The 25,948-nt window shown below is 33.4% G+C and overlaps 4 protein-coding genes across 4 annotated transcripts; 2 read left to right on the top strand and 2 right to left on the bottom strand.

Moving 5' to 3' along the window:
- The first annotated feature begins 1,456 nt into the window (after positions 1 to 1,456).
- LOC122592696 (T-complex protein 1 subunit delta) lies at positions 1,457 to 5,775 on the top strand. Its single transcript, XM_043764986.1, has 2 exons — positions 1,457 to 1,914; positions 4,281 to 5,775. Exons 1-2 carry the CDS (start codon positions 1,551 to 1,553, stop codon positions 5,522 to 5,524), a joined length of 1,608 nt encoding a protein of 535 aa, XP_043620921.1. The 5' UTR covers positions 1,457 to 1,550; the 3' UTR covers positions 5,525 to 5,775.
- Positions 5,776 to 7,553: 1,778 nt separating this feature from the next.
- On the bottom strand, positions 7,554 to 11,636 carry LOC122592706. The gene is made up of 10 exons (XM_043764998.1): positions 11,111 to 11,636; positions 10,647 to 10,714; positions 10,306 to 10,376; positions 9,307 to 9,504; positions 9,055 to 9,218; positions 8,898 to 8,953; positions 8,442 to 8,494; positions 8,212 to 8,335; positions 7,957 to 8,054; positions 7,554 to 7,866 (listed from the first exon to the last, which is right to left on the bottom strand). Exons 1-10 carry the CDS (start codon positions 11,395 to 11,397, stop codon positions 7,795 to 7,797), a joined length of 1,191 nt encoding a protein of 396 aa, XP_043620933.1. The 5' UTR covers positions 11,398 to 11,636; the 3' UTR covers positions 7,554 to 7,794.
- Positions 11,637 to 13,657: 2,021 nt separating this feature from the next.
- Positions 13,658 to 14,249, top strand: LOC122591454 (protein Rf1, mitochondrial-like). Its single transcript, XM_043763722.1, has 2 exons — positions 13,658 to 13,907; positions 14,044 to 14,249. The coding sequence occupies exons 1-2, from the start codon at positions 13,658 to 13,660 to the stop codon at positions 14,247 to 14,249; spliced, it is 456 nt and encodes a 151-aa protein (XP_043619657.1).
- Positions 14,250 to 15,024: 775 nt separating this feature from the next.
- On the bottom strand, positions 15,025 to 15,854 carry LOC122593803 (pathogenesis-related protein PR-1-like). The gene has a single exon (XM_043766255.1). It carries the CDS (start codon positions 15,777 to 15,779, stop codon positions 15,192 to 15,194), a length of 588 nt encoding a protein of 195 aa, XP_043622190.1. The 5' UTR covers positions 15,780 to 15,854; the 3' UTR covers positions 15,025 to 15,191.
- Positions 15,855 to 25,948: the final 10,094 nt, after the last annotated feature.

The following is a 25,948-nucleotide window of genomic DNA, read 5'->3' as shown; positions in this document are numbered from 1 at the left end:
CTTCCATTCTAAACCGGCTGGACTATGAACACCCAAAAGTTATAATTATTATATTAAGATGATTGAGTTTTATAATAAAACCATAAACAAATTTTGTTTTTTAACAAATCGGCAGCCTGTTTTAATGAAGGAAAGAGAAAAGGAAAGGGTTTTTTGTAATTTTAATCAAGGGATTTTTGGTTTTTTTATAAAAAAATCGGCAGCCTGTTTGGGTTAGGCACGACTAACACGTAAATGAATGGGCTTTGAGCCTTTAACAACACAATCAACGAATTATGAAATAAAGAAAACCATATCAAATAATTAACCCTTATTAAGTATACAACACCATGAACTAATTATTTGGTATTATCAAATAATTAACCCTCATTAAGTACCCTAATAAGTACCATCAATGAAACGATAGAAATCGGCAAAATTTCCCACTCTCATGATAGAACTTTTAGATATATATATAGATTGGTCTTGTGGTTATCAAATTATGTAACCAATTTCATTATGATGTACTTTGTTTTTGGGAATCGAACTATGTGTGTTGTATTTTCGTTTGTGTTGTACCTTTTTTTGATATCGAACTATGTGTTTTCGTTTGTCAAACCCTGTATTTCATTGTGGCTTGTTTCTAACTATCATCTTTTAATAACAGCGGATATATGCTATATCAAACTTAACCTTTTACCTTGTTATTCTTATATGTTTTTTTTCTTCTAATTTTGTATTGTCTTACTTATTTTAGATAATCACTCGGATTGATTAACTGTAGCCTAATAAGGTGAAACTTAAAATTCAAAACTAATAAATCACAAAACATGTTTGGTTATTTGAACCATAATTGTTAGACTATTACGAGTCATGAGTTGGATCTTACTAGTTGAGTTAATTTATAAAAAATCGAGGCGACTCGTTAGGTGACTTTTTTTTTTTATTTTTATTTTGATTTCGGAGATAAACTCTAAATTTATGACTCAAAGTTTTCGAATTTGTAATCTTTTTTTGTAAATATAGATAATCAACATATATTTTGTATTTTAAAACGTCACATATATAATTATACAATATTATGTAATATTTAAAACTATCATGACTCCCATTGGTAAGGTCTTTGAACTTGGGAGGATCCAGCTGGGTTTGAGTCCCATTTCTCACATTTGTGAGAGTGGATTAATAAGGATTTTTCGAGAGTCATAGTTTCCTATAATTTAGAGTAGGAATAGAATAAAATGTTGTTCTTAGAAAAGAAAAAGATTACCATCATAATTTTTACGAGTTGAGTCACGACTCAAAAAATTCATTTTTTTTTGTAAGAGTTAAAACTTAAAAGGCATGAATTGACAACTATGACTTCAACCGCATACACAATTGTATATATGTATAGTTAAGGGACCGTTTTAGTAAAAACTTAATATACAATATTAAACTCGTCTCACACTCATACTCTCTAGAATCAAAATATCACACTCGCCTCTCCAAATTAGGGTTTCATTTCCTTCCATTCCATTCCATCCCAAATCAAATCAGAAAATCCAAAAATTTAAAAAATCAACAAAAAAATGGCCGCAGCAGCCGCACCTTTACCATCATCATCATCCTCAAAAACCGAAAGCTACGTCGACAACAAACGGAAAGACGATATCCGTATGGCAAACATAAACGCCGCCCGATCTGTAGCTAACGCCGTCCGTACATCTTTAGGTCCTAAAGGAATGGACAAGATGATTTCCACTGCTTCTGGTGAGGTTATTATCACTAATGACGGCGCCACCATTCTTAACAAAATGGATGTCATGCAGCCTGCTGCTAAGATGCTTGTCGAACTCTCGAAATCGCAAGATATCGTCGCCGGTGATGGTACTACTACTGTCGTTGTTATTGCTGGCGCCTTTTTGAAACAATGCGTTCCTTTGCTTCATGCTGGTATCTCCTTTTTCGATCAGTATATCTATATCTATATGTATATGTATATCTATACTAAGCTATTGTTTTCGGTTATTGCTGTTATATATATATATATATGTCGTAAATCGGATAGAAAACACTTAACCTAAGAATGATGTTACAACTTATATGGTTGAATATGATTGGATACATATAATTGAAAATGTTAAAGTAGTTTATATTATTATATATATTTTTTAAAGAAGCTATTGTTTTTGTTTATTTTTATTGTATGCTTTTGTCGTAAATTGGTGTTAAAGTAGACGAGAGTAAGTACCCCGCGTTGCGGCGGTGAGATGGTGGGGTGATAGGTTATAAAGTGCGATAGCCAAATGCCTTAATCGTACGGGTTCTGCCCTCGGATTTAAAAATTCGTCGAAAGTATATCGAATGACATCTCTAATGAAAGAGCATGAAATTTTAAGAACACCCATATAATTTTTATAATTTATCGATGTACGGTTTGTGAGATAAAAGATTTTGAATGTATTGGAATAATAAATGATTTATGGAGGAGAGAGAAAAAAAGATGATTGATTGAGATTTGAGGAGAGAGAAATGGTGTTTGATAATATAGAATTGATAGAAGGGGCATTTTGGGGAAGTAAATGTCGAAACTTAAAATGTTAGAGAGTGAGAATCTGCTTTATAATATAGTATAGATATATTTTCTGGTATATTTATTTAGATACATTTGAAAAACTCACTTAACCTATGAAAGATGGTACACATCATTGCCATTGTATGTAATTTACTTTGTTTTAGACTTTTAACTGGTGACTTCGCGACTTATTATGATACATGTAATTGAAGATGTTAACGCATTATACATACAATATTTATTTCGTTACAATTAAAAACACTTTGATATGAGAGCTTGATTTCGATGGAAGCTGATTGCTAGTTATCTTAATTTATGTCATACTATATCAAGATGCATCTAACTATGAGTGTTACTGTTGTATGTATTTGACTTGAAAGCTTTCTTGTTAAAGTGCTGAACTTTCTTATCTATGTATCATGTGACCTGATTAACCAATAGGTGGTGAAGTTATGGAAGTTTAAAAAGAAATTTCTGACGTGTGATATGTATTGCATAGAATACATTTTGGTGAAAGATGTTACACATTATTGCTATTGTATGTTGTGTATATTATTTCTTTTGACCTATAACTGGTGAATTCACGGTTTTATTTCTGATGTAGGCATGTAGAATACTAGAATTCACTTGATCCATACAATTGAAGATGCTAATGCAGTATACATAAAATATATTCTTTAACGGTTGATTGTAGATGTGTAGTTTGTTTGTTCACTTACATCCTACTACCTTGGAAATTGTTTTTCGAAATGTAATGTATTTAAAGTTTTAAACTTGTTTTCATCGTACAATATTTTCATTCTTTTCTATTGTATACATTGTTATGTTTTTATTATATATCTTACGTTTTTGGCAACTGAATGTCACTTTTTTTTTGCATCCTACGTAAAATTTGCTAAAGTTTGTTGCTTTTTGGTGCAACTAGAACGTAATTAAAAGTATGTTGTGCCTTTTTGGTGTCAGTAACTCGGTTTTTTATAGTGAAGTGCTAGAATTGAGTTGTGTTAGAATTTAAATTATCTCTATGTCGGCCCAATATTGCCACATGCCAATAGGGATTGTCACCGTTTAGCTATTTAGGTAATGTTTACGCACGTCATGTATATATTTTGAAGACACATTTAAGGCCATCAGTACTTAATGCTTCCTAACATTTCTGGAGAATAGAAATGAGATGTTGAATTGGAATCATGTTGAAAACTAGTTGCTTTATGTATTAAATAAAACTAGATACATAATACCACTAAGGAAAAATTGTTTGCTCTAAAACACAACAAAAGTTTACCCTTAAAGTGCACCCATCCACCTAAATGTTACATATTTGCATAATCTTTTACATTGTGTACAATTCATCTTACTGTCTACCATTGTATGTAACACATAGGTGCTTTTTTGTAACATTTGTCTATCAAGTTGTAAAAATGAGTGAAAAGTTAATAAGGAAGAAATACAAAATGTTTTATCAAAGAAAAAAACAAACACACGAAGTTACATCAAATGGGAAAAAAGAAACTGAAAGTTTGCATTGAATGGTAAAAGATTTGAGTTTACATCAAATGGCAAAGGTAAATTGAAAATTTAGACTAAATGATAAACAAAGGGATTTCAGAAATGGTAAAAAAGTTGTAGTCAACTCTTATATGTTTATGAGAAGTGCCAGACTTGAGCTGTTTCCAGATCTTTGTTGCTGTGGTGAACTGTATATTTATGATACAATACTCATGCAGATCTATACATTATGCAGGTATTCACCCTACTGTTGTATCGGATTCTTTGCACAAGGTTCAAGTTAAATCTATTGATGTGCTAACTGCTATGGCAGTTCCTGTTGAGCTTTCTGATCGTGAGAGTTTGATTAAATCTGCTTCCACTTCTCTTAACAGCAAGGTAGTGTCACAGTACTCCAGTCTTTTAGCTCCTTTAGCTGTCGACGCTGTATTGTCCGTAGTGGATTCAGCCAAACCGGATATAGTGGATCTTAGGGATGTTAAGATTGTCAAGAAATTAGGAGGAACTGTTGATGATACAGAGTTGGTGAAAGGTTTGGTATTCGATAAGAAGGTTAGTCACGCTGCTGGTGGGCCTACTCGTGTTGAGAATGCAAAAATCGGTGTTATTCAGTTCCAGATATCACCTCCAAAAACTGATATTGAGCAGTCCATTGTCGTATCAGATTATACCCAAATGGACAGGATTTTGAAGGAGGAGAGGAATTACATATTGGGTATCATAAAAAAGATTAAAGCTACAGGTTGTAACGTGTTATTAATCCAGAAAAGCATTTTGAGGGACGCTGTTACTGATTTGTCTCTGCATTATCTTGCCAAGGCTAAGATATTAGTGGTCAAGGACGTGGAACGTGATGATATCGAGTTCATTACCAAGACGTTGAATTGCTTGCCCATTGCTAATGTTGAGCATTTTCGTGCGGAAAAACTAGGGTTTGCAAATATGGTTGAAGAGGTTTCACTTGGAGATGGAAAGATTGTTAAGATTTCGGGTATCAAAGATATGGGCAGGACTACTACAGTTCTTGTTCGTGGGTCTAACCAGCTGGTTCTTGACGAGGCAGAAAGGAGTTTGCATGATGCTTTATGTGTGGTGAGGTGCCTTGTGAGCAAAAAGTTTCTGGTTGCCGGTGGTGGTGCACCAGAGATCGAGCTGTCAAGACAACTGGGTGCATGGTCTAAAGTGTTGCATGGGATGGAGAGTTATTGTGTGAAGTCATTTGCTGAGGCTCTTGAAGTTATTCCTTATACTTTGGCTGAGAATGCAGGTCTGAACCCGATTGCTATAGTGACCGAGCTACGTAACAGGCATGCTCAAGGTGAAATTAATGCTGGAATTAATGTGAGGAAGGGGCAGATTACTAACATTTTGGAAGAGAATGTTGTGCAACCGTTGCTTGTGAGCACAAGTGCCATTACGTTAGCTACAGAGTGTGTTCGTATGATTTTGAAGATTGATGATATTGTCACGGTGAGGTAGATCTGATCTAGGCATGATTGCCTGATTAGTATTCCAGGGCAGGTTTTCTTCATCAGCAGCAGGTTTCCAAATTTCTTATGCTTTAAATGTTTGGTTTATTATTAAGTTTCCTGAGAGATGTAAGAACCCATTTTTGAAAATTTTGACTTGTTAGGTTTGCTCTCTCATCTTTTATGAACTTTAATAACTATAGTAGGTTGGTATTTGTATGTGTGACGTTTTTATGTGGTGGAAGGTATAATGTTATTTTAGCCTTATGTGTTTTTAAAAAGAACCTTAAGCTTGCGGTCAAGTGTTTAGTCCTGTCCCTCTGTTTAGCTGCCATGTCTTTTTCATTGTTTCTGCTAAGACTTAAAATCCCAAAATCTGGTTCCTAGTTGTGCATTGATTAATGCAAACTCTTTTCAAAAGCTGCTCCTTGAAGACTATGCAACAGACCTTAAACAGCGATGCAAGATACAAATAGTTAAGGTAGACGAACTCCATATGGCCATATGGGTGATGAAATATCTAACCAACTTCTGATGCAAGAATTTAAGCATCTTAATTAGTTGATATTTTCACGAGTTTTTGTATCTTTCCTAGACATTTTTTGTTTTTTTCTTTAAGAACGGCCTTTCCTAGACATTTTCTTTTAAGCATCTTAATTAGTTGATATTTTCACGAGTTTTTGTATCTTTCCTAGACATTTTTTGTTTTTTTGTGAACTGCCTTTCCTAGACATGTTCTTGTATCTGTTGATATTTTCATGTTTCATCCCCTTTCTACACAAGATGCATCTTTAGTCACGTTTAATACATGCCATTTACTTTCTTTTTTCAAAATTAGATTTTTGTGTTACCTTTTTCTACCAAAATATTTCATTACTTCTCAATTAAACAAAGAGAAATAATACATCCCCTTAACTAAAGAAAGTGTTGTGTAGTTACAAATAGGCGGACACAAAAAGGAAGAATAAATGTAGCATATGCTACATATTAGGAGACTGAACTTGCAAAACCATATAAGGGTATATAAACTAACCAAATAAGGGTATATAAACTTGGAATTTAGAGGAAAGGAAAATTGAATTTCTATGTTAATCTAACATGACAAGGAAGAAAATAAAAAATCCTTTCCATCAAATTCTTTTGAATTGTCGAACGTTAAAATTTGAGTAATTTCGTCAATTTGTCGAAGATTTTGGTGGGGAAGATTATTGGCTAACCGAATTTTAATTAGTTTGTACAGTCCACATATATGCACACCAGCAAGCTCCTGGTCTTTTTTTTTTTTAACGGTGGGTGGGAAGGTCGTTCCATCGAGCTGAACAGTGACATCCAAACACCAAACGGACAGTATGCTCAGGGTTTGAGGCGCCTTATACCGCTGGTACCTCCAAAGGGAGTCTATTTTACGCTAAAGAGGTAAATGCCCGAGGTAATACAAGATTCGATCCTATGACCTCCAAGCCAACATCCCCTCTCGCCAAAATACTCAAAAGGTACCCCGGCTGGCCACTGCGCCAGAAGCTAGGTGGTTAGCTCCTGGCCTTGATACAGGACATATATTCTTTGTAAAGTACGATAGAGTATAGTTTCGTTTGGAAGTATAGATCCATGAAAAAACATCATCGCAGCCTCAATCAGCAAATTAACTCCCTATTGACATGAAAAAACATGTTTGATCCAACCATTTGGCTACTTCTGCACCGAAGATAATTGTGAAGTGATGGTAAAGGAATGCTGGAAACTCTTGCAGAGAAAACATAAGAATTTAAGATAATGGAATACAAAGACTTTAATGACCAAGAATCAGAAGACAAGTAGACGAAGCTTATAACATTAAACAATAAACAAACGTGTTTTTCCAAAATGTTATTAATGGAATGCATCAAAATATTACGGGTGAAAACATACTGGCGTGACAAGCTATTGGCAACATGTCATAGAATTCAATTATCTTCATCTTGATGAACTTATGATCATATATTCATTATCTATATGCACATCATTATTGAAAATCTTAAACATATAATTCAGAAGCTCAATAAAACAACAAAAATATTTTCAATTAATCATTTACGATGACTGAATACATTAGTTTCGAAGCAGCATAAATATCCAGTTTATAAACAAAAATTATTTACGTTGTGAGAAAGGAACAACTTGTGGCCATCCCCAACTCCAAGGGTGACATAATTTAAGAAACTAGATCAATGTACAATTGAAGAGCACTTCCGAAACAAAGAATTTAAGACTTCCCAACTAGAGGATACCTTTTGCAGTATGCTATAGACTGAAGTTATCTATCATATGGAGAACCACATCCGCGCCATCAGAATTTAACCAATAGCTCTTCACCTGGTTTTACAACAGAGTAGAACGCAATTAGTAACCATTTACTAATAACCCTTTGATCGATCTTCTATTTTATATTAGTATAAAACCTGCCTGAATGGTACTATGTGCAATGTATCGTTGTGTACTTTTTTGGAAGCTAACATCCACACGTTCCCAAGGTTTTTGAGTAAGACCTCTGATCATTTCCTCTGAATATACAACACAATCTAATGAGTAGTAGATATGAAGATGATGAAAGAATAAAATACCCATCAGAACCAGAATAACGTACAATAACTTTTAATCAACATGAATCTCATGTATTATAAAATATTGATTTCTGGCCATATGTAATTTTCTGCATACCATCAAATTCCTCTGGTGAAATTGCAGAAGGCGTCTCATTTTGAACTGCTTCAGCAGCTATTGGTTGATCTTGCTGTACATAGACAATATGTGGATACTTCTTATCCTCTGAAAGAAGATTTGACTAGAAAAGGGAAACAAAAGGGGAATGGTTATGCAAGGTAATCAAATTCATAATAGATAAAGTATATTAATTTGAGTAAAAATAATCAGAAAGAGAGCAAACTGACATTTGGAAGTTCATGTTGACGGCGAATAGAAGATGTTTCCCATCCAACCATGTCTTGACAGTTAATCAAGGTCAAACAGAGGTACGAAATTGACAACAAAAAAGGGGCAGATTGCAAATACACTTAAACAACTATTGACAAGAGAAAAACACATCAACCTTCAAATTACTTGATATAAAACCTCAATATCTCAAAAACAATTCCGATTTATCTGTGAAGTTGCTTGTAATGACGAGATTGCAGCTGAATTGTAATAACTTTTACTATTGTAACAGTTAACTTTACCTTAAATTAAACTTTTGAAACTTGATTTTTTTATGTAGGGAAAAATGATTACTTAAATTGAAAATTTGACAATAGTTGGTTACCTTATTATGCAATATCCCAATAATATAAACCTACTTTAGCAATTGAAAATGACATGATGCTCAGGAAAAAAACTAAAAAAAAAGATACGATCGTAGTTTGCGTTAGCGTATGCAACTCGACGCTTGAAAGATCCTAAAGCAGAGCTGCAGCCAAATATGCAGACATGATAATTATCAGAGCAGTGAAAAGGTAGATAACACACAAGCAAATAAGAGAGAAACACAGAAAAAGACATCTCACTAACATGAACTTAATGTCCTTGGAGTCGCTAACCATTCGAATTAGTAGCGGAAGTTCCCCGTCATCATTGTCAGTCAGAAAAAGATGCTTCCCTGACCTCCCTGCTACCCAATGTGCAGTTTGTAATGCACTTCTTTCAAGAAAAGAAAGACCACAAAGTAACGGAAGCTGCAGAATCCAAGACAACCAGTTGAGATATACATAAAAGGAAATCACTGTAGAAAACTTTTAATCTAACTCCATAACTTAAGCTTGCCTGCCCAGGTCCTCTAGAACCAAGATGTGGAGTTGCAACTGTAATGAAATTAACTGGTTGCAAACCAGCAATTTTAGCTTCACTAGAAGAGTTTTCATACAGTTTCCCAATAGCATATCGTGCAACTAGGCCACCCAATGAATGTGCTACAAATGAGATCTTGGACACCTCAGGCCAACGTTTAGTAACTGCCACCACCTGAACCATGCACCAAATAACTTGTGTTATGAAGAGAATTTATTTAATAAGAAGCAAGATAAACACAGTATAAAACCACAGATTTTGACATGTATGAATATGTTCCACAATTAATTAATTCACTGCTCAATGAAACAGATTGATCCCACAAAGAAGTCAAGTATACTTTTATGGAGATTGCTTTTGAATCCTCTTTCCACCGAAATTAACTTTTGTCACAAAAGAAGTTGAACTAGATTTATTGGGATGTTTAGAAAGTTTGGATCATGTTGTATCTAGGAGTCATAGGCAGAAGCTATGGCATGGTGGAGTTAGGATAGTGGGCAGATTCAAGACATAGAAAGCTTGAAATCCATGGCAGCTTTAACAGCAGCAAATTTGTATCAAAAATAGGCCTTGGATGCAGTTTTCAAGCTAGTAAAGTGGGTGACATAGAAGGCAAGAAACAATCAATAGTTCTCCCACAAGCACTTGGTTTTGAACCAGATCCATAAGTAGAATTCTCTTTCATTTCTTTAGGTGTCAAATAGAAATAGGTGTGAAATTAAAAGCAGACAATTCAATTGGGATGGACGGCGTTTTAACCCCGAGTCAAAATTCATGTGAATTTTGTACTTCTATTAGGGTGCTCATACTTTTGTAGATGGTGTTTCCATAGTGGAGGTCCTATAATTGTACCTGTAATGCTAACTCCTATCAACAGCTAGCACCTTGCCAGATGTTATGATTTACTTATTTATTTATTAAAATTACCAGCCGGCTGGAAAAAAAGCTGATAATAAAAGAAAGAAACAAGATTACCTCTTCGGCCAACCTTTCACCCATACGGTCAACCCCATCAAAAGTTAAGGTTGCTGAATTGGACTCACTGCCTGCTCAAGATATAAGAACGAAAAATTAGAAAAAAACCCCTACAAATATATAATATAATACAATTATTGGTCCAACCGAACGTTGTTACTAGGTGTACATCAACTTAAAAAAAGAAATGAACAACATCCATTATAAACTAGAACTACCGGAAATGCATATTCATCGTTTACTTATTTGTTAAAGAAAAAAGGAACATTGCTGTTATTGTCATACGAAATTCACAAAGGCAGAAATGCAACAGATGGAAGCAAATTTGGGGCGGAACTCACAATGAACGATAACTTTATCAGGGAGCTTATTGACAAATTGCTTAGCAGCATATTCCCAATCTGTAGCACTGCACACAAACCACAACTAACTAATTAACTAACTACGATGTTAAAGTAATCTCTTAGAAGCACCCATATCTTACCGGTTGTTCGCATTAGCTTATTTTTTGGGGTTATCAATATTTCAAAAAAGCACATTGCTTTCTGCTTATCAAGTTGACTTTATTGATTATTTAAGCCAATAAGCTGGAATTCATAGCCCAAAAGCAATGTGGTCATTTGAAATTTTAAAAAAGCCGAAAATAAGCTATAAATCGGAACACCCTCTTAATCTAAATCAGTCAGATAACAATAATAACACAGAATTAACTCTGAAGTCAAAGTTCAAATCATCAAAGTAAAGATTCTAACACACACACACACACACACATATATATATACATATATATATATAAAGATGGTACCTGCCAATGATGCCATTGACCATAATAACAAGATGATCAGCCTGAGTTTTATTAGCAGCTGATACAGCATCAAAACCATTATTATTAACAAGAATATCTGAATCAATTACTTTATTATTATTATTATTATTTTGTTGTTGGCTAAGAAAAAACCATTTATTGAGTTTTGGAATTAAATCCATTCCTGAATTAAATCCAAACCCTTTATTAATATTATTGTTATTGTTGTTGAAATTAATAAAGGGGAAAACAATTTGGGGTGGTTTTGTAGATGATACGCCAAACATATATACCTTCCTTAATATCGTTATTATTTATGAGTTGTCAAATGTTAATGATTATGATTATGATTATGATTAAGGAAGAAAAGATGATGAAAGTGGGAGTAAACAAAAGATTTGATTAGCAGCAATGGGACCCACGATGCTGATGATAATTCCCACTGACAGGTTGTGTTTTGTGTTGTGTTGTGTTGTTGCAGGCAAGAATTGTTTCAAGTTTCGAAAGGGTGAGTCATGAGAGATGGGAATGTCACTATGTTGTGGTCGTGGTTGTTTTTTCAAGATATGGTTGCACCAAACCAAGACCCCAAGAGCCTTTCTAATGGTTAAGCTAAGGCTCGTTTGAATGGTCGCGTTGGTTCATCGGTGATTGCTTAGTGAAGTTTTGTGTGTTGGTTGACTGACGAGTGAGAGACGACACTGGACAATTCAAGAAATAAAAAAAATAATTTGATGAGAAAATAATAAGGTATTGTTGACAGAAGTGTGTCAATTTAAAATGCTGACATGACGTGATGATGTGGTAAAACTTATGAGTAAGTGACGAGATCATCATTGGGAGCAACCCAATTGCATGTGTTCTCACGTCACATGATTCACATCCGCCACTGAAGTGCCCGACTATGACAACGAGATGGTTGCTAAGTGGTCCGTAATAGTTCGACCCCTTTTTTTTTGTTATTCTTCATTGTTATTGGTATTACATGGGATGGTAGTTCGACTATGAAAATGTTCTTGTTTTTAGTATGATTATTTCCGTAATAGTTTTATTGTTCATACAACAACTTTTTGAGATGGTAGTGTGTGGTTTGACACATCGTCACGTTGGGTTTTACCTAGGGTGCCAGAAATATAAACAAGATCGATTGAGTTTAATTGACTAAAAAGTTTAAAATCACCCATGATGACGTCAATTTATATCTTCATGTCGCTAATAAACCGAATAATATATTTTTAATTTCATTTTTGTTGAGGAATATATCTGATTTAAAAACTAAAAGATGCGAATATAACTTATAAGTATAAACATGTCAAAGAAAAAAAAGTTCAAAACATATGACAAGATTACATGTTACTAATACGGAAAAAAAATAAAATAAATGATGAAATTCATCTATTAAATTTGAGTTGATTAAACATATCGGGCTTATGACCCGATCACTTAATTTTTATCGTACGCTAGTAAATCTGTTTTACAACTTTTAGAATCTTGTTCACCGTAGCTCTCAAAGATTTTCGCTACTCGTACTTGGAGTATTTTGTCACATGTATGTACCCTTTAGACCGGTCGCAATGGTCACCACACGACTCGTGTAAGACCGTCCAAAAGGATTCTTAAATCTTAATGATTTCAGTTAACCAAAACTCAAAACATCACTCTATGCAAGACCTGCTTCGACAGTAGTACGACCCAACGATTCTTGTCTGCTAGGAGATATTTCATTTCTTCTTGTCGTGCTCATAAACTCGCTAAACTCGATGACGCCCTCCAACTGTTTGATGAAATACTTCAAAGACGACCTCTTCCTTCTATCATCCAATTTACTCAGCTAAAATTTCCTTGGCTGTTAAAATGAAAGGAACATTATTCCACTGCCCTTTCACTCTCTAGACAAATACATTTGCTGGATATTGGTCCTAATATCTATACAATCAACATCTCAGATGAACTAATAAACTGAGTTATGGATTTGCCTTATCAGCCACCAATGGGGCTGGTGGCCCATTGGTAAGGTCTTTGACCTTGGGAGGATCACATGGGTTCGTTTCCCACTTCCCACAATTGTGGGGTGGATTAATAGGGTTTTTCGAGAGTCCTGGTTTCCAGGCGTACGTGTAATTTAGGAGTAAGAGTAGGATAAAATGCCGTTCAAAAAAAAAACAAACAATAGTTTGGCCACCTATAACATCCTCATTAATGGTCTTGTCCTAAACGATACGGTTTTTTATGCCAGTGAATTGCTCAGCTTAGTGAAAAAAGGCTCGTCGTGTAAGCCGTGGGTAGAACAGTACAATGCAGTTACCGATAGCCTCTGCAAAGACAAAATGGTTGATGATGCATTATGACTTTTTACCAATATGACTGGAATAAGGAGTGTCTGGTGATGTTATCACTTACAACTCTTTAATTCATGGTCTATGCAACTTTAGTCGAGAGATAGAGGCTGCTAGAATGTTGATTGAAAGGGAGGAGAGTGGAGTTCTTCCACGGTTCATAACTTTACAACTCTAGTAATTCCGTATTGCAAGAAAGGATCCGTAAAAGATGCAGAGGTCTACATCTGATGTAATCACTTATAATGGTATTACTTGTCGGATATTGTTGTCGTGTGAAGCAAAAAAAGTGCTTGACCGAATGGTGGAGAAGGATCTTTTGCCCAACGTAATTACCTGTAACAGCCTGATAAATGGATACCGCAAGAAGAAGAAAATCGATGAGGCAATGATTTATTTTCAGGAAATCCAAGATAAGGGTTTGAATCCAAATGTTGTTACTTACAATAGGCTAATACAAGGTCTTTTTTTTTTTAATCAGGGGATCCACAGTCGCTAGAGTACTCTTCAATGAGTTACAAATCAAGGGTCTGACTCCATACATAGTTACTTATAGGATCCTATTCCATGGAATGTGCCAAGATATCTATGTATCAGATGCAGCTGTTTTCTTCGGTATGCCTGAAAACAAGGAAGTGATGAAAGATGCAGTGATTACTATTTTGATCGATGGTTTTGGCAAATGTGGGAAGCCTAATCCGGCAATAGACGTTTTTATTGAACTCTTGAGAATAGGATTGAAGCTAGAAAAGAAGACATACAGTGCTGATACGTGTGCTTTGCCTAGAAAGTTAATTTCATAAAGCTAAAAAATTTGTTTAGAAAGATGGATAAGAATGGCTTTTTGCCAGAAGGTTTGTTATTGTAAGAGGATTCTTGAAGAATAAGGAATGTGGAGAGGCAGAGGTATATCTTGATGAAATAATCAACCGAGGTTTTATGCCTGATTATGCTACTTTTATGATGTTGCTAGACCTGATTCCAACACAGGGCAAGATTAACTATCATTCAGAAGCTAGCAAGTGAAAGAGAAGATGGAAGTCTGACATCTTGGTTCAATTCCTGAACTTCTCAAGGTATGTAATGTACCATTTTGGGGATATTAATATGGTTGTATGCCTGTATGTAAGGATCTCTTGCTTGCTGACTTTTTTTATTGGGTAAAAGGGATTACCCTGGTCAGATTCACTTAGCTCAAGTTATATAGAACATGATGGTTTAACAATTAATATGATGACAATTTTGTCCAGATTTAAAAGTATACTTTTAAACACCTATTTATGCAGCTTAATCACGCGATATACCGATATTATGCAGCCTTTTGCGCTCACATGTTATTCTGCTTTTTCTCATTTGACCCAAACCGAAAAAGCCAAAATGTAAACCAAATTATTCGATGTAAATATCACCTTCCCGTCTGATGTACTTACTTTCTTTGTTTCAACTGAATGATTCTTTTTAAATTCTTTGAGAAGTATCGAAACACAATAACACTCTTTTGTTTTGGTCTTTCTAGTTTCAAGATAAATAAATAAATAAATAAATAATTAGAAGTCAACATGTAACAGAAATATAGTATTAGAATAGAATTATTCCTAGGCTCAATTCTATTTCATTATGTAGTAATATGTAATTTTTACATGCTACAATTACTACTACAATGTAACAGACATCATAAAGGCGACTGATCATATCTTTTACTAATCCAGTCTAAATTGACAAAATACTTATACTACATCAGCTAGTCAGTATGGTCGTTCGCCGATCACATTTCCAACGGGGTCATAGTTGCAAGTCATAAACACATCACCAGTGTCACAAACAACTCTAGCACAACCAACACGTCGCGTGGTCTTCCACACGATTTGTGTATAGTGCCCACATTGTTGCCCAGTCGCACAAGTATTACTTCCATATCTATAATATTTCTCTTCCCCGGCCCATGTATTCACGGCATCAACAGGAGACCATGATGAACCACTTCCCCAATATATATTCTCTCCTAACTTAAAATCGTCCTCGGGAAAGGAATGCATCAACTCACAATCTCCTTGTCTTTGCCCTGCCCACCATTGGGCGTATCTCTGGAGTTGGAAATCCCAACCTAATGGGAGTTCCCACTTGGCTGCCCGAACCATGTTCTGGGCAAACAAGAATTGTAGTGATTCCCATGTACACCCGATACAAAGTTGTTTGGAGGCTTTGTAGACGGTTTCGTTGTCGGGCTTTTTGTGGAAAGGTAGGCTTGGTGTCGAGGAGAGGGAAAGTGTAAGGGAAGCGAAGAGGATTATGGATAGGAGAAGTAAATATGATTGTGTCATTTTTAGTGGCATTGGAGAATAAGGATGGATTCCGAGGCAGTGATTGGTGAGGCACAAGTGAAGAGTATATATATTGTTGTAATAAAGAATGTGAACTTCGAGAAGATGCGACTTTCACTGATTGAGTCCTAACAGCCTAAAATAGTCATGAACAACCATGTGTGGCGTGGGGTACATGTACATTTGGCATTTTTCAGTTTTTTTTTCAGACGCTTACAAGTCATGTTACCCTTGGTCTCCAGGGGTGTCTTGGGGTTCCAACCGCTAGCATATTGCCCGCTTGGATGTCACTGCTAGAGTTCGAATCACTAACCAACTAACACGCCGTTCTAAAACAAATACATTTTTTCTGTTTCAATTTAAATATTTTTATTTTTAGGAGTTTTTTTAATAACTCCAATAGTAAATAATTTTATTTTTGTTATATAATACATGATATGATTTATATGAATATAAATTGAGTTTTATATTTATTTTTTTTATTGACATAATTTGCATCAATGATTAAATAATATAAACAAAAATATTTAGAGTTAATGTCGAAAGAAAAAAAAACTCTGAGAGTCAAACTAGGACATTTGAAATGGGACGGGGGATATGTTTTAAGGTGGGTTACTAGAGAGTTTTATTCTCCAGGTCTCAAATTCGAATTTTGATAAGGTTGAGTTTTTTTTTGTGAAAGTTTAAACCAAAATCTTATTCAAAGAGGGTATTCTAGGTTAAACAAATATGCTAGACCTCTCAATCTTCGCAAATGAGTCACACTTTTCGGTAAAAAAAACAAATATTTTGTCCACTTTTTATTTTATTAAAGATTTTCCTTTTTAAAATTGAATTTAACTATTATATATATATATATATATATATTGATGTAAAATATATGGATGCGTTGGGCTTTAAATGTATTTTTTGGTTATATAAATTTTATTTAGTTATTATATAATACACAAAAGAATATTCAAGATCTAATCTATTAACATCCGGTCCGGATTTCAAAACATTGATTTCATAAAAATGTTACATGATACAAATTCTACACAAAAATCTTTTTAACCAAATTTTATTCGTATATGAAAAAAATCCTATATTAAAAAAGAAAATTTTCTTGTACAAAAATTTAAAATTAATTTTAAAGATAAAAAATGATGTAAAATATAAAAATATTAGTTTCCACAATTATATCATTAAAAAAATTAATTTTTAATTGTCTACAAACTTAAATAAGGAAATAACATTAATTTAAATTTATTAAAATAAATTAAATCTGAAAAAGTTAAATAAAGTATATGAAATTATCATATGATCCAATGACTCTAACTAAAAGTTAAATTTTATTTAACAGTTCATATTTCTTCAATTATTAATTAAGCTTTTTCTTTTATATATATTTAGAGATATACAACATTTTAGTCATATAATTGAAACTAGAGTAATAAATATAGTTAAATTTAAAAAATAGTTTTAAAAGAGTCTCAACATGTGCTTCGCAATTTGGATGTGATTAGGAAACCGTCATATACCTATTAAATTATAATAATAAAAATTATATCTATATTAATGGATGACTATAACTGGGGATATTATTATTACGAGATGGGTACCCACGCAATACGGCGGCAGTGACGATAATGGGTGGTGCTGGTGCGGTAGTGGTAACGATGTGGTTATCAATTTAAAAGTAATTGACGTAAATGATAGTGTAGTCATTTTATGGTTAAAAGATGTATATTTTGTAAATAACTTTATTAAGAATATTATATAGATATTAGGTTGAAATATTTAAATTATGTAATAAAGGAGATAGATAGTTTGAATAAATATGAGTGTGAAATATTTTAGAGATATATTGGGTAAATTTAGTGTGTGAGTTAGGAATGTGTTGAAAATTAAGGGTATTTTAGGTATTTTAAAGGTAGAGAGTTGAAAAAAGAAGAGGGTAGTTTGTTTATTAATATAGTATAGATATAAATATATAGATAGATATAGATATAGATATAAAAGTATAGATATAGATTATTTCATAATATACTAATTTAAAAATAATAATACATTATATATACACTTGATTATTTCATACACCGGTTCCACACCTAACTTTCACTTTTAATTTTGCTATTCAACTTTGACCTGGATAAGTAAACATGACTCAACTTTAAGTTAAATAGTATTTTAAATTGTTTGTTATCAGTGTATTAAATTAATTACATTAGCACTGAACATGTATATTTTATTAAATAACTTTGATATATAACTTTTCTTGAATAATAATATTATCATGTTTCAATATGTCCTATTTATAACTACTAATTATGTAATTATAAAATATTTAATATGTCTAGCTCGTATATTACGCGAGAAAATAATCTAGTTTAAATTAGGCTAACCTTAAAAATTGAAAGTACACAATATTTTTTGAAAGAAAAAATGTTTTAAAAACAGTTTCTCCATCAACTAAACTTTATGGTCGTTAGGCCTCTTTCTATCATAAACACTTTTTATCTGTCACATCAGTTTTTTTTTTCTAAGACATATCTAAAAACACCTTTTTGTAACCTATACCTAAACCCATCTTATACTTTTTTATTATTTCATTTTATTTTGACACAAAATTATAAAAAAAAACTATTACTTTTATTTTATTATAGCATAAACGTTACATTAACTTAAAAAAATGCAACTCATAACTAAAATAAGGCTAAGCATTACATTAAATCAAAAAAAACAAAAAAAAACCAAATACATTTCATAATAAAAAAAATTAATACAAAGAAACAAACATTACATTAATTTAAAATAAAACAAATACATTGTAAAATCGACGGTGCGTTGCTCTATCCCGTAATTCCTCCATCCGTAATTGTGTTGAAACTCTTTCATCTCAAGAATGGTGAGAGACTAATAGTAGCTAACAACTCTTCATCAAGATGACTAATTGCATGGTAAAGTAACCAGTTCAGATATGATGATTCAGATATGGATTAGACAAGTAATGAAAGTAAATGTAAGAAACTAAATGACTGAAACTATACAAATACAATATATATATATATATATAATGAAAGTAAATGTAAGAAACTAAATGACTGAAACTATACAAATACAATATATATATATATACTAGTTTTAATACCCGTACGATGTACGGTAGCTATATAGATTATATCATAAAAAAATTCGCGTATGCCTAGTATAAAATAAATTATGGTTAAAGTAAATCGATGATTGAAACTAAGTTATAATAAACAGGATAAATATAATATATGTGTAGTTAAAGTTTGGATTTACCATAAATTTTTAAAATCACATCAAAATCGATACTTGTAAGCATAGAGGATGACGACAAATAATCTTGTGATTTTGGATCGTAAACTCAATTTCTTTTAAGTTTTCATGTTATTAACTTATTATAAGTAATAGGTATTGAAGAATTGAAAAGGAAAAAAGAGCCATTTATTAATGAGAAGATCAATGAAATAAGTTTATAATGTGTTTTGTATATAAGTTAAGAATTAGAGTTTAATTTTAAGTCTAATAAGTAAATTGAATCTATATATTATTAAAAAAATCTAATTTAATAAAATAAATAAATTAAAAGGACACTTGTCGATTAATGATTACGTCACGTGTCACGTGTTGTTTTAAGAACATTTTAATCTTGTTTTAGTTTATTGGTAAATAGTTTGAATACATAACATAGATAGATAAACGACAAATACATACTAACAGTCTAACACAGCTTAGTGTATGATACCATTATTATAACTACCATGCACAAAATTGAACAATTGTTAGTCCAAATATAAAAATCATAATCATAAGTATAAATATAAATATAATAACTTATAGGAAATCAAATTTTCACATAATTAAAATAATAAACAGAACACGTAGATTTAATTAAGAAATGTATATCACCTGTTAATGTTTTGAATGGCAATTGGTTATAATTTCGAATGGCAATTCGTTATTAAGGAATGTCGATTAAAGAACCCAATGTTGGTGTACTAAAAATCATAATGATGTAGAGGTATCTATATAAATATTAAAATAGTAAGAATCCTAGCCTTTTAAGCCATCCTCCCTAAATCAAAGTTATCAATCTGTTTTATAGAAAATATAGTATAAATTAGAATATAAAAACTATAAAATTGGATATATCGTATATGAAAAACAATATATTTATGAGATTGATCAACATTAATTTGGCAAAAATATTACAAATCCACAAATTCTTACATACCCTTTATTATTATTGTTGTTATTATTATTATTATTATTATTAATATTAATATTATTATTATTTATTTATTTATTTATTTAGTTATTTTCAATAAAATCGTCACTTAGTACGTATGATTACAAATTCTATATTACTAAATCCTTATATTTGTTAGAATTGTACGTACGATTACAAATTCATTTGTTATTGATTCCATTTGTATGTATTTAGGATGAATGGTAATATAATCTAATCACATTAGTAATTCTATAAAAAAGGGTTTTTTAAGCTTTATTTTGTGTATGTATATAATTGCTATTTAACAAATGTGAGTCCCTCGATAGCTATAGATCGCTCTCGAGATCGTCTATGATTATGTCGTGAGTGCGGAATCCTCACGAGATAACTAGTTTGATTAGTAAACTGGTATATCGCTAATTATCAAGTAAATAATCAGCCGTATTGTGCTATCTTCGTTTCTATAAGCTATAGAACGAACTTAGGTGTCTGGAGTACTTGTATGTCGAACGTGTATATCATCTTAGGGTATTCGTTCGTATATATATGTTTCAGGTCGAACTGGGCTTGCTGGGCTTTGTTCTTACGAACTTAGCTGCCAGCCCATCTAACGAAGTTAATCTTCGTTTGTACCAAACGAAGTTTATCTTCGTTTGCCTCTAACGAAGATATACCTTATCTTCGTTAGATGTAATACTTGGTTATATTCCTATGTGTTTCATCTTAAGGAATCCTAACACATATTATGTTTGTACTTGTATATCACACAACAAACATCATACATAACACATATATATATATATACAACTCCAAAACATGTAATCGATCATTACCAAAACATAAAGTCCATAATCTATCAATTACATACATAGATACGACATAAATTAACATAATGTCTCAATCTAAACAACATATTAAATCTAAGTTGCTGTTGTCACATCAACGTGCATCAACAAACTCCCCCTTGACAGCAGCACCTTCAATTTCTTAGTCTTCAAAATCTGATCATTCATCAAACAACAATCTTTTGCTATTTGCATGAATATCTTCATGTAAGCAGAGCTGAAGTATCTTACGATATCTACTTTCTTCATGCTTCCAAAATGGCAAAAACGAGCACTCCGTATCGTATAACTTCCTCAGATCATTTCTTGAGAAGTTCACCAGCTGCATCGGATCATAAACTCTTCTCAACAAAATCTGCTTCTTTGAATCTGCATACATTTTGGCTTCACCAGAATTTCGATCAATTTCCCAATTATCCATCTTGTCCAAGACATCTTGTGCCCATTTCTTGGCAGGAACCTTGATCATGCATTTAATATCATGTTGAACAAACTCAGCTGTTTTATCTGGTTTAACCACTCTTTTCTTCGATCTTGGCTCAATCTTAAATTGTGGTTTATTAGAATTTTTCATGTTCTTCCTTAACCAAAAATCTTTTCTAAGATTCTTACCAACAACGTCAGCTAAGCCATCATCACTTGGATTGATAATCCAGTTATTTCCAAGCTCATGTAAATCTTCTTCACACAAACTTCTGAAATGTCTCTCACACCATGCTAAGTACTGACAACCTTCTGGTCTTTTAAGCACAAACAACTTCAATTCATCATCATAAAACCAACTCCAGATGATTGTCTTGTACTTTGCAGCATCTTTATCTGAGATATGAGTCCAATACAAATTCGGTTTCCACGTTTCCCTATGTACTATCCAATCATTTACTCTTTTCTCGGGAACACGTCGATCCACAATATGTAATGAATCATCATCTCTGAGAGAAACTGGAAAAGTTGGGTCAGGTTCGGTTAGATTGGGGTTGGGTCAGCTTGGGGTCAAGTTGAGTCAGCTTGGGGTTGGGTTGGGTCAGCTTGGGGTCTGGGTCAGGTTGGGTCAGCTTGGTTAGCTTGGGTTGGGTCAGCTTGACACAATCTACACAAATGTAGATTATGGGTTTTGGGTCAGCTTGGGGTCAGGTTGGGTCAGGTTGGGGTCTGGTTCAGGTTGGGTTGGGCCAGCTTGACACAATCTACACAAATGTAGATTATGGGTTTTGGTCAGGTTGGGTCAACTTGGGGTTGGGTTGGGTCAGCTTAGGGTCTGGTTCAGGTTGGGTCAGCTTGGTTAGCTTGAGTTGGGTCAGCTTGACACAATCAACACAAATGTAGATTATGGGTTTTGGGTCAGCTTGGGGTTGGGTTGGGTCTGCTTGGGGTCTGGGTCAGGTTGGGTCAGCTTGGTTATCTTGGGTTGGGTCAGCTTGACACAAAACTACACATAATCTACACAAATGTAGATTCCAAGCTGACCCAGATTCCAGGCTGACCAAGCTGACCCAGGCTGACCAAGCTGACCCAACCAAGCTGACAGACCAAGCTGATCATAACCGAAGCTGACCTAGACCCAAGCTGACCCAGAACCAGACTGTCAAAAGTTTGATTTATTTACAAAAATGCCACCGTGTTTTTTTTAAATCCACATGTCACGTTTTGATTGGTTCATAAGACCTTCTCTCCTTTCTCTCCTTAAGGCACCTTCTTATTTGATCTCTCTCCTATATATATATATATATATATTTAGAATTAAATTTAAATAGATTGATAAACTAATTGCAATCCTATACTAATTCCAATTGATAAATATCGTAATGTTTTACACATATTCAAGAAAGTTATAGATATCCTAGTTTAAATATGGATAGGTTAGATTATAATAATAATACATAATTTATTAAATAAGTTTTTTCTTTTAATGAATATGATTAAAAGGACACTTGTTGCTTAAATATAATTACACGTGTTGTAAAAAGAAGGCTACAATCCTGTTTTAGTTTATTGGTAATATATATAGTATGTGACAAAGGAACACGATGTACTTTTCAACGTATTTTATTAACTGTGTTAAACAAAATACAAAGGTAGTTGTGAAACAAAGATAAACACCAAAGTGTAATATTTATACAACCATGAAATACAAGTGACCTAATAAACTTGGAAATACTCGTTAGAATTACTTAGAGTATAACTCACAAGTTGCAATGCCAAAGTTTTGAGCAGTTTGCAAATGATGAGATGCCTTCTATTTATAGGCAAAATCCATGATGACGTGCACTTAGTCGTACATATTATGGTTGAGAGCATTTAAGGAATTGAAAAGTATGGATGTGAAAGTCACTTTGATGTGACAGTTCACCTTTATTCTCAACCTTTAAATACTCAACCTTGTACTTTTCCAGACAATATGGTATTATCTGGGTAAAGGTTGGTAAAGTAAAAAATGCTTCCTTGTAATCAGTGTAAAGTGTTGTAAGTACTTTAGACTGAGATGCTCTAGTCTTTGATCAGGTAGATTCATCTTTCGAGCTACACATCAAAGCTAGTTCTCTTTCTTCAGTCTTTGACTTCGGATGAATGCTTTCAGTTGCGGCTGATATGAACTGAAGTGAAGCTCAGTGAACATTCTCAGACTGAAATTATTCTTAGTCAAATTATACTTGGTCGTTTTCGACTTAACAACATCATATGATTAATTCTGTTTATCTTGTATGGTCGTGCATGTTGTTAGATGATGGACCAACAACCTCGAAACACTCTGAATGCTCGTTCGACATCCTTTATTGTTGCATCTTAATATTGCTTGAACTTCGTCGTCGTGGGATCCATAAGACATGTACAAGATTTTGTAAGTTGTTGCTCGTTAGCCGTAAGTGGAACATGAGGAGCCCTATTTTCGAGCAACTTGTCACACAAATTTGATTTGTTGAGGATGTTGATGTCGTTGTTCGAACCTGTAGGACCAAAGTAAGCGTGCCGAAACTACAAATCATATGAGGTAACTGTTAGGATTTCATTAACTGTTTAACACTCAATGGGTCGGGTCACTGACCCGGTAGTTTTGTTTGGTCTGACCAAGAAAGGCATGGGACTGACATATTTAAAAATGGTATACAAAAAATCAAATTCAAACATGCCGCGCAACGGAATTGTGTTAACGAACTATTAGCAACTACTAAAAGCATGTGGTATCATTTTAGGAAACATTTAATAGTTCTAATATCCTAGACCAGGATCACCATGCAATGTAATATAAGTAACTTTAAATAAATACAAACTAACCTCGTTGCGGTAGACAAGATCCTTCATAATGTGGAAGATTCTGGAACGAGATTCCCAAGTGTAGAAACCGTCCGTAAGTGGGTACATGAACAATGCCTCAACCAAGGATCTACTAGACACCTTTAAGCTTACGACCACAACTAAACAAAACCCTTGCAATTACCCCTAAGGTCGAATTCAACTTCTCTACTATGTAGAAAGTTGAATTCAAATTCCCTTCTTAGGGATGTCGAATTCGAAGCTCACCAAAACACAAAAGGTGAAAAACCTTTTATTGAAACTAATTTAGGGTTTAACTGAAACCCTAAATAATTTAAACCTAAAACAATTTGGGGTTTTGGTTTCTTTTGGGATGTGAATGTTGAACCACACAAAGGAGAGAATTCCTTTGTGTGTGTTTTTAGGGTTTTCAAGAATGTCTATAAATTAATGAGAGTTCTAGGGGTTTATATAGGCATAGTTTCCTAATTAGATTTGAAAACTTAAACCCTTACAATTCTCTGTGTGATTTTGATCCCCTCCCTCCCTTTCCTTCTGGAATTTCGGCCATGAGGCCTTAGGGGGAATGGACTGAACTTTCCATGTATTAAATAATTTAGATCATTAATTAATTAATTAATTATCCAACCCGTCAACTCATTTAATGAGTTAAACTACTTTAAATTGATAAGTTACTTATCAATCAATTAAAACTAACTTTAATCGACTACTATAAATAATGGTTTTCGGTTTATCCGTTTATCCTTAATTAACTCGCATTAATTTATAAACGGATAATTTAATTAAAGACTATTTAATTAAATGTGTAAATGATCAAATATCATTTTGTAGCTTTATGGTTAAACATTATAGATGTTCTATTGTGTATGACCCTACGGGATCAAAGATCCGAAGACATACGGTTAGTTGGGTCTACAAAAGTTCACACAATTTCTACAGCAACTGCTTTAAACATGATCATGGGATGCGCTTTGTCGCCTCGTGTATACCACCCATGTCATACTACCGCGCTGTTTCTCAAATAGACCAATGCATACAATTAATGGTTTTCTGAGCACACCCTACAAACCATGTAGCTCTAAAAGAATGCATACCTTTGATGATATGGATAAACGTTCCTCCGGCATTTGAAACCGTCTAGGTAAATTAGTTGTGCAAACGGTTGTAGCTCTGACATACTTTATAGGTATGTTACTTCTTGATATTATTGGCCCGTTGATCTTTCAGCTTCGATTCTTCATTATCTATAAGATTGACAAAGGTTTGGAGGATTATGGGTTGAAAACATTCGTAAAGGCAAGCATATTGTTTTGAAAACCTGAATCATGGTTCAAATTCGACATTTCTTAAGTGTGGAAATGAAAAGGTGAATGAACGAAATGATGAAAGCAATATTGAAAAAATGGTGAATGAATGAAGTGGTTAAAGAAATATTTAAAAAATGGTGAGCACATTATTGGTGAATGAATGGTAGTTTAAGCTTCATTTTTCTTTTTGTTTGTTTAAGGGTATGCTCCACCTCGTCAGTGCTTGGTGGATGAATACACAACGAGCCAATCGGGGGACCTAATGATGAAGCGATGACTAGTGATGGCATTTAACATGTTTTTCTTAAAAGAATGTCTTATGCACTAATGCTTATGTACTAAAATCATAAAGAGGGAGTGACTTATGCATTAGACTCATGGAGGTTTTTTACCTCATGATTGTTTTGAAAAGTCTTATGGGCGTCCCCTTAACAATTCAAATATTTAAGAATTTCTATGCGCATTAATGTTATTACGATCGTTTTATTTATTTGGGAGCTTGTAAGTACATGGCAGGAG

This window comes from Erigeron canadensis, chromosome 3 (genome assembly GCF_010389155.1).
Source record: "Erigeron canadensis isolate Cc75 chromosome 3, C_canadensis_v1, whole genome shotgun sequence".
NCBI lineage: Eukaryota > Viridiplantae > Streptophyta > Magnoliopsida > Asterales > Asteraceae > Erigeron > Erigeron canadensis.
This window is presented reverse-complemented; position numbering and strand designations above follow the sequence as displayed.